A 14,097-nucleotide genomic window follows, 5' to 3' on the forward strand; every position below is an offset into this window, starting at 1 on the left:
GCCCCAACATGGAGGCCTGGACGCTGGTCTCCCGGTGTTGCCATGGCAGCGCTGCCCTGGGATGCCAGCTAGGCCCTCTGCTGACATCCCACTGGCGTAAAGGCCCGCACTGGTGTTGCAGGCAGCGTGCCAGCATCCTGGGGGGGGGGGGGTTCCGGGGGCGGGGCTGCCTGTAGGCAGCTTCCTGTTCCCTTTCGCCCCAGGTATGCCACCAGGACGAACAGTGTTGCTGCGCCTGTTTTTTAGCAGGTGCAGCCTTGCTGTTTTCAATGGAAACTGGTTAGGCTGCCAACAGCTCAGGAATGAACTGATAGAGTATCTTTTAGTTACCATAATAAATGGAATACAGATTTACAGATAAATATCAGACCTGAGGAGTGGAAATGGTTATTGAATATTGCTTTGTCTATAATGTCCACAAGATTGAGAGAGTTGTTTTTTTTTGAGTGGTTGTTTCAGTGACATATTACTCCACATAGGCTGCCTCTGGGAATGTAAAAGATTGTTGTTGGAGATGTGGATCCATTTTGTGCCAATTTTGTTCCTAACTTTTAGAGTTGTGCAAAAATACAGAATGTTTGGGATTTTGTCATCCACATAACTAATGATGTGTTAAATATTGGTTCACCTCATGATCCAAAGGTTATATTGTTGGTTACATTAAAGATTATGTAATTTTGTCTTTGGACAAAAATTTGCGGCTGCCAAAATAATCCTTGCTGTTAGATGGAAAAAACCAGACCTTCCATCTCGAAGGATTGGTTGACTTCTGTTTGGGAGAATGTATTGCTTATTATATTACCTTATCACCAAAGAGCATTAAGAAACTCTTCTGATATTTAAATAAGTTTTTATGGAACATTGGGCTACTTTCATAATGTTCTGTAAAGAGGGAATTTCTTCTTATGTTTTCTGTGAGCTATTTAGAACAATCTATGTGGTATTGGTATTTATATTTTGAGGAATTACAGAATCACTGTTATTATAAACCATTGTACACTTATTAAATAGCAGGAAAAGCTATGAGATATTTTGGTATTTATGATGATAGGATAGGGTTGCCTGTTCTGGATTGGGAAATACCTGGAGATTTTGGGGATGGAGTCTGAGGAGGGCAGGGTTTGGGGAGAGGAGGGACTTTGATGGGTATACTGCCATAAAGTCCGCCTTCCAAAGTGGCCATTTTCTCCAGGTGAACTGATCCCTGTTGGAATAGCAGGAGATCTCCAGCCACCTCATGGAGGTTGGCAACCCTATGATAGGACCATGTTTTTTATTTATATGGACAAACTAATTAAGGTGCATAATTTATATTATAACTATATAGTTAGATGGTAAATTTTATTTATACACTGCGTGTCTCACTGAATTATGAATCAGGATATTCTTCATAGTCCATATATCTCACTGAATCAATGTTATGTATTACTCAAAGAGATCTGTATTGTGTATATATTTATGTTTCTAAATGAAAAAAACATTAATTACAAATGCTCTAACTTCTAACAAAATGTGGCATTATTTTATCTCAGATGGGAGATTCCTGAGAAATTCTCTTTTTGACATACTAGACAGAACCAAATGCCTTGATTACCCAACAGGACAGACCTTCACAACAATCTGAATTGTCAATAGTTGTCATACTTATTGAAACCAACATGTTCTAGGACAGTCTGTGTTCATTCCTGCATGTCATAACATAGCTGTCAACCCATACATTCCAGTCTTCTCAAGCACCTGTGCATGTGACATGAAACAGACTGAGCCTTTTCCTTTATGATTAAAACTTTCTTAGTCGAAGTGCTTCTGCCACTAGGAGCACAGATATGCTCAAAAACTTGATAATCCTCTGCAAAATACCCCCCCTCCTCAGAGTTGTTTAAAATCGCTCAAAAGATATTTCTCCAGCTTCATGACAACTGATGTGCCTTTGCCTATTCCTTCAGCTCATGCCCCATTAACTTTCATTCTTTTCAACTGTGTTGGGTGGGGGAAATGCTGGGGGCAAAGCTGCAACTACAGATAATTTCTAAATTATTTATATAATCAACTGTAGAATGTTAAATTTGCCAAGAGTATCCCTTTCTCAGGTTTTGATAGCACATTTCTTTCCCTCTCATCCTCAACCCTTCCATTTCTAAAATGGGGGTAAAACAAATCTCCCTTACTGAGGCATTGTTAAGATTATTAAGCGAATGTATGTAACTATCTTTAAAAGCTGTATAAATATATTGTTGTATAATTATTAGTTCCAACATAGCCTGCAAGAAAAAAAAATCATGAAATATTCCAGGATGTCTTCGTTAATTTGGAATCTTCACAGTTTCTGCATTAGATGTCTTCATTTTGAATTGGCTGAGTAGAATGAATGGAAGTTATTTTGGGACAATTGACTTCCTCCTTCCTTCCTCAGAACATTTATGAGGTCAAATTTGTCTAGTAGCTAATTCAGATGTCCCGTCCCTTAAAGTATATTGTGCAGTGCCTAATGTGGAAGTAGGAAGAAATTGATCCACATGGTATAGAATTTGTTTCTTGGCAGAAATCAATTTTTTATCTAGCAGAACATTATTTAGGAAAGGTGCTCACACATATCTAGAGACCATCACCTTTCATTTTTATTTATTTTTTGAGATGCAGTTTCCCTATTAAACAGTGAGTACTTTTTTATAATTAGGTGGAACATTAATTGCAAAGTATCATATTACTTCATTTGACTGAGGCATCCTTTGAACAAATTGAACATTCTCTTGAGTGCATCTTGGGAAAATATTCACACAATAAAGATCCTGAAATATCATCCAGCTAGGTTTGTATAAAAGACTTTTGTTTTGTTTTTTACCTTGAGGGTTTTTTTTGTGTGTGTGCAGGTTTTTTGCACTAAATTGTATGAAGCAGGGATTCCACCTGAAGTGGTAACAGGCATCTTTTCGAATATTTCTTCCATCTATCGTTTCCATGAACAGTTTCTCCTGCCTGAGCTCAAAACAAGGATTACAGATGAATGGTAGGTAAACCGTCTCTTTTAAGCATGCTCTAGCAATTGTAATGTCCAATTCTGTAGTATGACAGGTGTGCGCTTAATTGCACAGTAGGATGCATCTGTAGCTTTCTGGCAGAGGTATTAATGCTGGCACATTTGATTTTTGCCAGTTTCTCATGGGGTTGAACCAATGGCACATGGAGGAGCTGAAAAGCCCCTCCCCCAGCAGGACAGTGAAAACTCCTCCCCCAGCAGGACAATTACTTCCCTTGTTCTGCTCTGTCTGTGAACAGAGGGTGGGAACATTTACTATTATGGCAGAAGCGTGTTCTCTCTTGTCTTCAGTGCTGGGCACTTATGCTTGCAAATGGGGACATTCCCCTGACATTGAAATTAGTGGTGAAGCCTCTATTATTGCATGCACAACTTTGGATTTAAACCATGGTGATTTCTACATGGGGACAGGCTTGTATGTATTCCCTACTGCTGGTGTGGCTGCCAGTACAGAACAGCAGCAACATGAATTCCAAGGGGAGGCTTCCTTGAAGTTTCCCTGCTTTAATTTGCCGCCAGTGGCCATTTCCCCTTCCTCTGTCCACTGTTTTCCCCCCCAATTTTTTAAAACCAGCAATTGAATATTGTTATATCTATGTAATGTTATACCAATATGTGCAATAGGTTCTCAGCTTTTTTTTTTAAAGCAAGTCTCCAGGTCCCTCCTTGGTGGTGATTTGCCTTTCCCCTTATATCTTTGCAACGAGAGGGGCTAGAGGCTTTTTTTTTTTAAATGAAAGCTGGGAATTCAAAGAACTGTTATACATATTGCTATAATATTATATCAGTATAACAATACTCAATTTCCATTTAAAAAAACCTAGCCCCCCTTGCTGGCAGGGAGAGGAAATGACTGCTGCATGAAAGATGGCTGCTGTGTGGGTAAGAAAATCCTAACTTTCCCACCCATATAGCAGCCACCCAGGCTTTACTGAGATTTCCCCCAACATTTTGCAGCAAAGCAGATTTTAGAAAGATCAGATAAAAGCTGAAGAAACCCTGGGAGGTGCTTAAATGCACTGTAATAAGATAGGGAAGCAGGAAAACAACCTGCTTCCCAACAGCATTGAACCTGAGGCAGATAACATATGTGGAAATGGTCCATGGCTATGGCATAGAATTGGGCTTGGACGCAGAAAAAAACACGTGAAAGAGTAATTCTGACAAGAACTAAAGCATGTGTGTGTATCTGTTTAGATATGAATAATTTGAAATCACATGCTGTTCTGTTGCTGAGAAAAATCAGCATGATTTGTGCAAAGAAAAATACTAATGAAGTGAGAGGTGATGAAATAAACATTGGCTTGTGAAAAGCTTTGGTCGAAGCTCCTCTCCAAAGGCTCTTAAGAAAACATAGCTTTCACAGGATAAGAGGGCCTATTTAAGGAAGGAGACAAATGAGAATAAACAGACAATGGAAAGGTGTCCATGTCCACCTGTGCTCCTCCCATAATAATGTTTACTACTACTGAACTTTTGCATAAGGCGTGAACAAAGCAGTAGTTGATTGCAGATCACATCAAGGTGGAAATCCTGTGTCCAATTATCTGAAACACTGATGTGGGTTTTCTTGGGAAATGTTCTGATTCAAATTTAAATAAATAATTTAAAGATTTAAATAATGTTAGCAAAAGAAGGCAAATACCATATTTACTCCAATGCAAGACTAGGTTGTTTCCTAGGTATGTCATTAAAAAAAGGGGGAGGGGGGTTATCTTACATTCACTTGCAAGTTACAATTATGGTCAGTAAAAAATAGTGTATAATTTTTTTTACAGGGGTCATCTTACATTCAGGGTTACCTTCTTTTCGAGCTAATATGGTACACTGTGTGCAAGCTGGACCATATACAAGCACTGTGATTTGTCTGTGCTTCGTACCTTGTATTTAGCCCATCTAACATGATTATCTGCAGCTCAACAGCTTTAACAACTATAGACAGACAATATTTACTTATTTTCCATGGATTTTTCCATGTAAAACTTACCATTCTCGTTCTGGGAGAAGGGCATCTTGTCATTCGCGGGTATTACCATCACGTGCCCAGGGAGGCAGGACTAAAAATTTTCAACTTCCTGTCCCCTGGGCGGGAAACCCAGTTTCCGTCCTGCCTTGGTTAGGGTGGCAGTTTCGTTGTTGAACTCCGTCTGACTGTTCTAATTCTTTGTGTTTTTGTTGACTTTTACGTCTGTGTCTTGTCTGTAATGTGCCTCCCTCACTCCTATTTTTTATTTGCCGTTTGCAGGCTCCGGCCGCAAGCGTTCTTCCCCTCACTAGTCCTTTCTCTTTCACTTTGCCTCTCTGCCCCCACTTCGCCCCGCTGGGCAAGATGGCGGATGGCAGGAGAGACTCGGATTCGGACCTCCTCTCTGAGGAGGATCATGATTCGGCCCTCGTCGCCTCGACAGGGCAACGATCTAAGGGAAACGCCAACGACCGCAGTTGCGGCGCCGCAGCAACAGGCTCAGAGGGGCCAACCGCGCCGAAAAAGGTGCGCTCTCATGAGCCGCCTCAAAATGGCGTGAAAAGGACCGAGTGGCACGAAACGGCGACCGCAGCAGCCACGGCCATTGCAGCGCCTCAGGAAGAAGGCTCCTCTCTTATTCCCGAGACTCTTCATGGGGGTAATGTAATGCGCACTGAGGTAGAGTCTCCTCTATCTCGGCGGGAAATGTTTGATCTATTTAATGGTGTTCTAGATAAGCAAGCCCAAATGTTAACGGCCTTTAGAGTCTCCATTGTGCCCCTAGTACAGGGGGCAAGCCAGGGTACATCCACTGTTCCCCCTGACGTTCCCAACAGGGACAGGAGGACCAACCTACCACCCATTGGCGCACAAAGGCAGCCTTAAAAGCCCATCTGTCCTCACAAAACCTCCAGATCATGGAGGATGAGTCTGTAGTCTCTGACTCAGAAAGCAGAGAAGAGGGCGAATTTAATTCTGACGAAGAGAGTCCAATCCTTCTCGAGGAACAGCATCCCCGCTTGTTTTCTACTGAGGACTTCCAGGGTCTATTAAGCAAGGCCTTGGTAGCTCTTGACCTTAATGAGGATGCGGATTCTGTGACTGAACCCATTCCAAAATCTAGAAAGAAGGGGGCAAAAGAATTTTTTCTCAGTACAAAGCCTAAGGTCTGGGAAATCGCGTTCCCAGGATTTTTTGAGAACCAGGTACAAGCAGAGTTTGACAAACTCTTGGCCAATAGGCAGTTTCCCTCCAGCACGAAAAAGCTTTATACCATGGTTCCCCAGGCCATGTCTCTATTTCAGCTTCCTCTGATTGATGCACCAGTGGCAGCAGTGCATTTCCCAGATCTCCCCTCTGAGGATGGGATGGGGACCATTAGAGACCCTCTTGACAGGAAAGCGGAGATTCTATCTAAGAAGGTTCATGAAGCCTCCACTTTGGCCATCCAGGCCTCTGTGGCAACGTCCATCATGGCTAGAGCCTCCATTGTGTGGCTCAGAAAAATTATTCAAATTTATGCTGGGGAGAACCGCAAGGTTGCAGAGGGGCTCAACAGGCTACTTAAGGCATCTGCGTTCATGGCAGACGCCTCTCTTGATGCCATGTCCTTCGCTGCTCGCGCCACCTCCTCCAATGTAGCCATCAGAAGGGCGCTCTGGATCCGCTCCTGGCAGAATGAGTTTAAAACAAAGACACTTACCATGTCTTATCCTTTCACAGGAGGTAAGCTTTTTGGGGAAAGGTTAGAAAAGATCCTTGTAGAAAACAAGAATAAGAAAAAGGTCCTTCCAAAATCCTATAAAAAGGAAGGGAGACCTTTCTTGTCCTTCCCCAATTTTAGATCTGCTCATACCTTGGCACCTTTCAGACCAGATCAGCGAAGGGGTACCTGGAACAATCCGAGGGGTTCCTTTCGCAGGGGAGGCAACCAGTTTTTTTGTCCCCCCCAGGAACAACAACAGCAGTTCGCAGGTAACAGGGGAGACAAATTCTCCAAAACCCCAAAGCAGTGACGCCAAGTCACAGGAAGTGGGGGGCAGGCTCCTACAGTTCCATACACAGTGGGGAAGTTCCTACACAGACGCCTGGGTGTCTCAAGGGATATCTTCAGGCTACCGCATAGAATTCACCTGCTTCCCCAGAGACAAATTTGTAAATTCCCCAAGGTCATTACGCAGGGAAAAACACCAGAGAACCCTGGATGCCATATTCCACCTACTCCAGATACAGGCCATAGAGCCTGTATCTCTACCCGAGATGGGCAGCGGGGTTTATTAAATTTTCTTTGCAGTCCCCAAGAAAAATGGGGACTGGAGGGCTATCGTAGATCTGAAGCACCTCAACAAAATGGTCAAATACAGGAAGTTCCGGATGGAAACACTCCGGTCGATCATAGAAGCCCTGCAGGTAGATCAGTTCCTTATGTCCTTGGACTTGAAGGAGGCATACCTTCACGTCCCGATCCATCAGGCACACCGCAAATATCTCAGGTTTTGCTACGCAGGAAAACACTATAAATTCAGGGCTCTCCCCTTCGGCCTGGCTTCTGCCCCTCGCGTCTTCACCAAGATCCTGGTGATGCTGGTGGCGTTGCTTCGGCAGGAGGGGATTACCATATTCCCCTACCTGGACGACATTCTGATATGCTCCAAGTCCAGGGAGGAGGACTTGTCACACACGGACAAGGTAGTTCAAACGCTTTCCAACCACATTTTTTTAGTGAATCTTCAGAAGAGTCACCTGGTCCCAACCCAGAGGTTACAACATCTGGGGGTGATTCTGGACACTCACAAGAATCTAGTCTTTCTACCTCAGGACAAGATTACCAAAATCCAAAGCATGGTGCAGTCCACAATCAGATCCAGCCACGGCAGGATCATGTACTTAGCCAAATTGCTGGGAAAGATGGTGGCTTGCCTCAGCTCAGTTCCATGGGCCAGATAGCACTCGAGGTCTCTCCAGAGGCTCCTTAAGCCTTATCAAAACCTCATCACACAAAGCAGGGACAAATCCATCCCGCTCTCGCTAGAATTCCGTCACTCACTTCTTTGGTGGTGCAAACTCAGCAACCTCAACAAAGGTTTACACCTTGTCATAGAGGATTAGATCCAGGTCTACACGGACGCAAGTCTAGCAGGTTGGGGGGCCACATGTCAAACCCACATAGCTCAGGGCCAATGGTCAGCAAGAGAAAGAAGGTTACACATAACGTTTTGGAGTTAAGGGCCATTCGACTGACTCTACAACAGTTCCAGACCATACTGAGACACAGACACATTCTGGTTCGCACAGACAACGTCTCCGCCAAAACTTATATCAACAAGCAGGGGGGGTCGAGGTCTTCCAAACTCCAGCAGGAGGTGGAGATCATAATGTCATGGGCAGAGGTGAACTTACTATCTCTGGCAGCAGAACATTTCAGGGGCATTCTCAACCTACAGGCCGACTGGTTGAGTCGGCAGATCATAGACGAAGGGGAATGGTCTCTCAACAGGTCGGTTTTCGACCTGATAGTGGAAAGGTTTGGCCAGCCCAAGGTGGATCTGTTTGCCTCAGCGGGCAATCACCTACTTCCACAATTCCTAACGCGATACTTCCACCCGGAGGCGGAGGACATGGATGCCCTCCTGTCCCCATGGCCAAAGGAAGTGCTTTTTGCCTTTCCTCCCATTCTGATTTTGCCAAGGGTGATAAGAAAGATCAGGAAGGAGGGAGCACAAGTCATCCTCATTGCTCCATTGTGGCCAAGGAGACCTTGGTTCCCCTGCCTAAAGAGGCTGTCAGTTCAACCACCTTGGGAACTCCCAGCCGTACCAGACCTACTCCACCAGGAGCCCTTGTTTCACCCGGACCCTCAATGGCTTCGCTTAACTGCCTGGAAATTGGGCGGTCTGCTCTCTTAAGGAAGGGTTACAGCTCAGTGGTGGTGGATACCATGATAGAAGCTAGGAAGCCTTCTACAAGGAGGATCTATAACACCTCCTGGCGAGCTTTTGTCCTATGATGTAAACGTAAGCATATCGATCCACTCTCTCCAGGCATCCCCAAGGTCCTGGAGTTCCTCCAAGATGGAGTAGATCAGGGTCTCAAAGCCTCCACTCTACACAGGCAGATGGCGGCCATGTCCACCGTTCTATCATCCACTGAAGACATACCGCTTTCTAGGCATCTCCACATAATGACCTTCCTGAAAGGGATGACACAAACCAAACCTCCAGTAGTTTACCGCTTTCCCACGTGGCGGCTTAACATTGTTCTCACCACCTTGACACGAGCTCCCTTCGAGCCTATCAGGGACATCCCTTTGCAGTCTTTGAGGATGAAGACCATCTTCCTCACAGCGATAACCTCGGCTCGGCGAGTATCCAAGTTGAGGGCACTGTCAGTGCGTGATGGCTTCTGTACCTTTCACAGGGACAAAGTGGTCCTCAGACTGGACCCCACCTTCATTCCAAAGGTGAATTCCGTGTTTCATCGATCTCAGGAGATTCACCTTCCCTCCTTTTGTCCCAATCCGGTGCACCCGAAAGAGAAGGAGTGGCACCATCTAGACCTCAGATGACTTCTAAAGGTTTACCTCAGTCTCACGGAGTCTATTAGGCATTCAGATGCACTATTCATTTCCCTGACTAGCCCATCCAAGGGACAAAAAATGTCTAATTCTGCTATCAGTTATGCAGTAAGACAATGCATTACTGAAGCATACAGGGCTAGCAAAATTTCACCTCCTTTGGGCATCACTGCACACTCGGTGCGCAGTGCGGCTACATCATCGGCCTTTAATAGGCAAGCCTCGCTGGATGAAATTTGTAGAGCAGCTACCTGGTCTACTGCCAATACCTTCATAAAACACTATAAAATCGATTCCATGGCCTCTGCTGACGCAGCCTTCGGTAGAAGGGTCTTGCAGCACGTCTTGGATAGATCTTAGAACCCACCCAGATGAATAGCTCTTGGATATCCCGCAAATGACAAGATGCCCTTCTCCCAGAATGAGAATGGAGCCTTGTTTACTCACCGTGACGGCTCCTTCTGTTCTGGGACGAAGGGCATCTTGCCCGCCCAAGAAGTAATCATCCAAGACTTAGCGTGTCAGTTAGAGGGGTGTCAGTAAGTGGAATCTAAATTTAAGAAGCGTGTTACAGGATCCTACTTATGTCTGCCATCTTACCTGTTTCAAAAGAATATGTTGTTTTTTCCTGGTTTTTTTTTTGTGTGTGTGTTCATATAATGAGAGTTGATGTTTCTCCTGTAAGCACCTTGTTTTTGGTGCATGGTTGTCTTTTGCACTTACCTGTCTCCTTTAGCTCGGCGAGTATGAAAACTGGGTTTCCCGCCCAAGGGGACAGGAAGTTGAAAATTTTTAGTCCTGCCTCCCTGGGCACGTGATGGTAATACCCGCGAATGACAAGATGCCCTTCGTCCCAGAACAAAAGGAGCCATCACGGTGAGTAAACAAGGCTCCGTTTTCAGCCCTAGAAGTAAGCCCCACTGAACACAATGTGACTTACTTCTGAGTAGACATGATTAGGATTGTGATAAAAATTAAGTTGTGTGTGTAAAGTGCCGTCAATTCACAGCCAACTGATGGCAACCCCAGCAAGGGTCTTTCAAAGGAAGTGATTAAGCAGAGGTGGTTGGCCATTGCCTTTCTCTGCAGAGTCTTCCTTGGTGGTCTCTCTTCCAAGTACCAACCCTGCTTCGCTTCTGATATATGATATCAGGCTACATCGTGCTGCTTTCCCCTCTGGAAATTATGTTACAGCTGTTCTAAGCATATCAGTATTTGAAATATGCATATAAATCACAGATTGCTTTCAAATTCTTCCTTAATTTGATGCAAGTATAATTGTTTCTGTATGCTTAAAAGGCAATTATTTCAGTATTATGGCATGAAAATCCAGGCGTGTTCTTTAGTTTCTAATTAATAGCTTTTACCATATCTTTGCCTTTTAAAATGTATTTACTTTTTGTTCTTCAGGAATACAAACCCACGACTAGGGGATATCCTTCAAAAACTTGCTCCATTTCTGAAGATGTATGGAGAATATGTAAAGAATTTTGACAGAGCAATGGACATGGTAAATACATGGATGCAGAGATCTTCTCCGTTTAAAGAAGTTGTTCAGAATATTCAGGTACAAAAGATTATGAAATACTTGCAGTTCATAGCCAATTGACATTACACTTGAGGAGACAATGAAACCCGAAAAATGATCCCATCTTGTTAATACTAGTTAAAAATATCACCTTGAAGCATAGAATGGATGGTAACAAATGCTTTAAAATACTTTGCTGTTTTAATAGTTTAACCTTGATGAGATCCTTTTTAAATTATTATTGTTTACAGCTTTTGCCAGAACTAAAAGTGATCTTTTTAATGTTGATGAATCATGTCTATTCAGAAACTGAATGTACTTCTCATCCACCCCCCCCCCGCCAGGCACACTGGAATTTTTACCACTGCAGAGATACGAATCATAATTAAATGTACTATGCACTATAGTAGTCTAGTCTTGATGTCACCATGGCATGGATCCTGGTGGCCATATCAGCCATGTCAAGTAAGGGGCCATTTTTGAGTTAGGCTGAGTTGAAAGAAAGCCTCTTTTTTTGCAACTACATTAACTCTCTTCTCCAGCAACAATGTAGGGACCAGTAAAACCTGAGTTGGCAAGGGTCAGCTGAACTCTACTGAAAGTGAGAAGCATAATGTCTTTCACAACCTCCGCCTTCCCAACCAGCCTTACTTCTGTCTTGCTAGAATTTAGTTTCAATTTGTTCACTCGTAACCATTAAACCAGGCAGACAGAGTTTTAAGACGTCTACTGCATCACCAGGAGATTAGGATAAGGATATATATAGCTGTGTATCATCTGGATATTGAGGGTAGCCAACTCCAAAATTATGAATGATGTTGCCTATCTTTTATGAAGAGCATAAAAGATAGGATTGGCTCCAGTGTGACTCCACAGGATAGGTCCCGCACTGATGATAACTGATATCCAGTGGCAATTCTTTGGGTCTGGTCTGTGAGGAATGATTTGAATCAGTCCAACACTCAACCCCTGATGCCTACTTCTTTCTCCAGGCTCCTCAACAAAATGGCATGGTACATTGTGTCAAAACTAGTAGATAAATCCAGTAGGAGTAACGGGTAGGCCTGACCGTCTACATTTAGATGGTCATCAATTAAAGCCAGCAGCACCATCTCCATCCCACAGCCCAGTCTGAAACCAGACAGAAAGGAGTTGAAGAGTTATCCAAGAAGACCTAGAGTTGGTCTGCTTCTGCTCTCTCAATCACTTTCCTAGGTAGGGCGGATTAGAGACAGAGAGATAATTGGCTACATCATTTTTCTGTAGGGACAATTTTTACAGTAGCAAATGGATAACCACCTCTTTGAGTGGCTGAGGGAAGGTGCCATGAGTGAGTGATTAGTTTATAATAGATTCTAAGGATTCGTTGATGTGGTCTTTACATGATTTTAGAAGCCAGGATGGGCAGTGATCTAGGGCACAAGTAGCGGCTTTCACTGATTCCAGGAGTTTGTCAATATCTGTCATGGAAACTGGGTCAAAGTGGTTCACAAATAGAACAGGCAGTGCATTAGGCAGTTCTTCTGGTAGATCTGTGTAGCTGAAGCTTTTTAAGTTGCCATCTAGATGGACTGAGTCATCCGTGTAGCACGAAGTTACCTGTTATCCAGTTACATTGGATAAAAATCACATAAAAAGTGGATCCGTTCTCATGTGCCTACCTGTGGCATATCAAAATGGATTTCTTCATGTTATGGCTCACTAGAAAGGCAAAAATAATAAGCTACAACTGTCTAATATACTTTAGGTGACTATCTGGATTAGATAAAGCGCCATATGCCGTAAACCTTATAAAATGTGGTAAAAGTTGACTTTTTCTTTGATTTATGCCTTGTTAACACAAAAACAGTAATGGATAGAAGCAGTATTAGTATTAGTTATTGTAGGGGAATTTATGAACTTTCCAACAATGTTTTAAAATTTGAAATGAGTCACTTGTTTCATGAGAAAGGAAAAATTGGCTTCGGCCAGCTTGATGACATCAAAGAAAGCTTAAGCTACCAGTCAGAACAGGTTATCACATGAAAACATAATGCATAGACATACACTTTTTAGAAAAATGTAAAGAAGTTTTGCTACTTTACCTGATAACAGTATGTCAATATTTGGCTCTTGAGCTGTCAGGTGCACTTTGTTGCAGGATTGAATACTAGGTAGCAGTGATTGTATAAGATTATATTAGACTGTTTACATGAGACAATTAAAGCTTGAATGTGATTTAATATAAAACATTGAAGTGTGCATTATTTATTGTCAACTGAATGTTCTTATGAATTTATAATATAGTTATTTCTTGTTGAATTTTTCAAGAGTATTTGGTTCTTGATAATGAGGCAGGATTTCTGTACCATGGTTTCTGTTTAAACATACCGATTGCACTGATTGATGTCTGCTTATTTTAATTAATTTGTAATTAATTTGTAATGTTTGCTTGGAAAGTTATTCATACTTTAATTGAAGTTCATTTCCTGTAAAAAGAGAGATAGAAGAGGTTGGAGTTGGAGGCTCTCAAAGCATATAGAGCCAGGATTGAATTTCAGTATCAGTAATCATAATTTTGGACCTAGTTTCATTGTGACATAATGACATTTATCCACTGAGCAAAGTTTGAAGTCTACCCGCAGCCTTCCTCCAACTTAAGTGTTTTTTTTCTAGTGGAGGAAGGGGAGAGTCTAAGGAAGACTTTTCCAACTTAAGTGACTCTTCTTCCAACAGGAAGGGGAATGCTTTCACACCTTAAGAGTAATGAGATTTCCTCCAATTTAAGTGGCTGTTCCTCAGTGGTAGGGTACATGCCATTCTAAATATTCTATAGAATATTCTGCTTGAGTCTGTTCCTTATTAGTTGAACTTTTTACCATGCAATGGTCTCATCAACCATTTTTGATTTAAAAATTCAATACTGAAGCATGTTGATCTCCTTAGATAATTTATCAAAAATCTCATATGTTTCGCAGATTTAAAAGCAGGTGTTTACTTTATTAAATGGTTTA

The 14,097-nt window shown here is 42.8% G+C and overlaps 1 protein-coding gene across 2 annotated transcripts in view; it reads left to right on the forward strand.

Moving 5' to 3' along the window:
* FGD3 (FYVE, RhoGEF and PH domain containing 3) overlaps positions 1-14,097 on the forward strand; it is a 122,688-nt gene that overhangs the window by 75,587 nt on the left and 33,004 nt on the right. For both annotated transcript variants that reach the window (XM_056853428.1, XM_056853435.1), the window contains exons 6-7: positions 2,871-3,007; positions 10,987-11,143. In XM_056853428.1, coding sequence (XP_056709406.1) covers positions 2,871-3,007; positions 10,987-11,143 — 294 coding nt within the window. The remainder of the gene's footprint in view (positions 1-2,870; positions 3,008-10,986; positions 11,144-14,097) is intronic.

Source organism: Euleptes europaea, chromosome 1, assembly GCF_029931775.1.
Source record: "Euleptes europaea isolate rEulEur1 chromosome 1, rEulEur1.hap1, whole genome shotgun sequence".
Lineage (NCBI taxonomy): Eukaryota > Metazoa > Chordata > Lepidosauria > Squamata > Sphaerodactylidae > Euleptes > Euleptes europaea.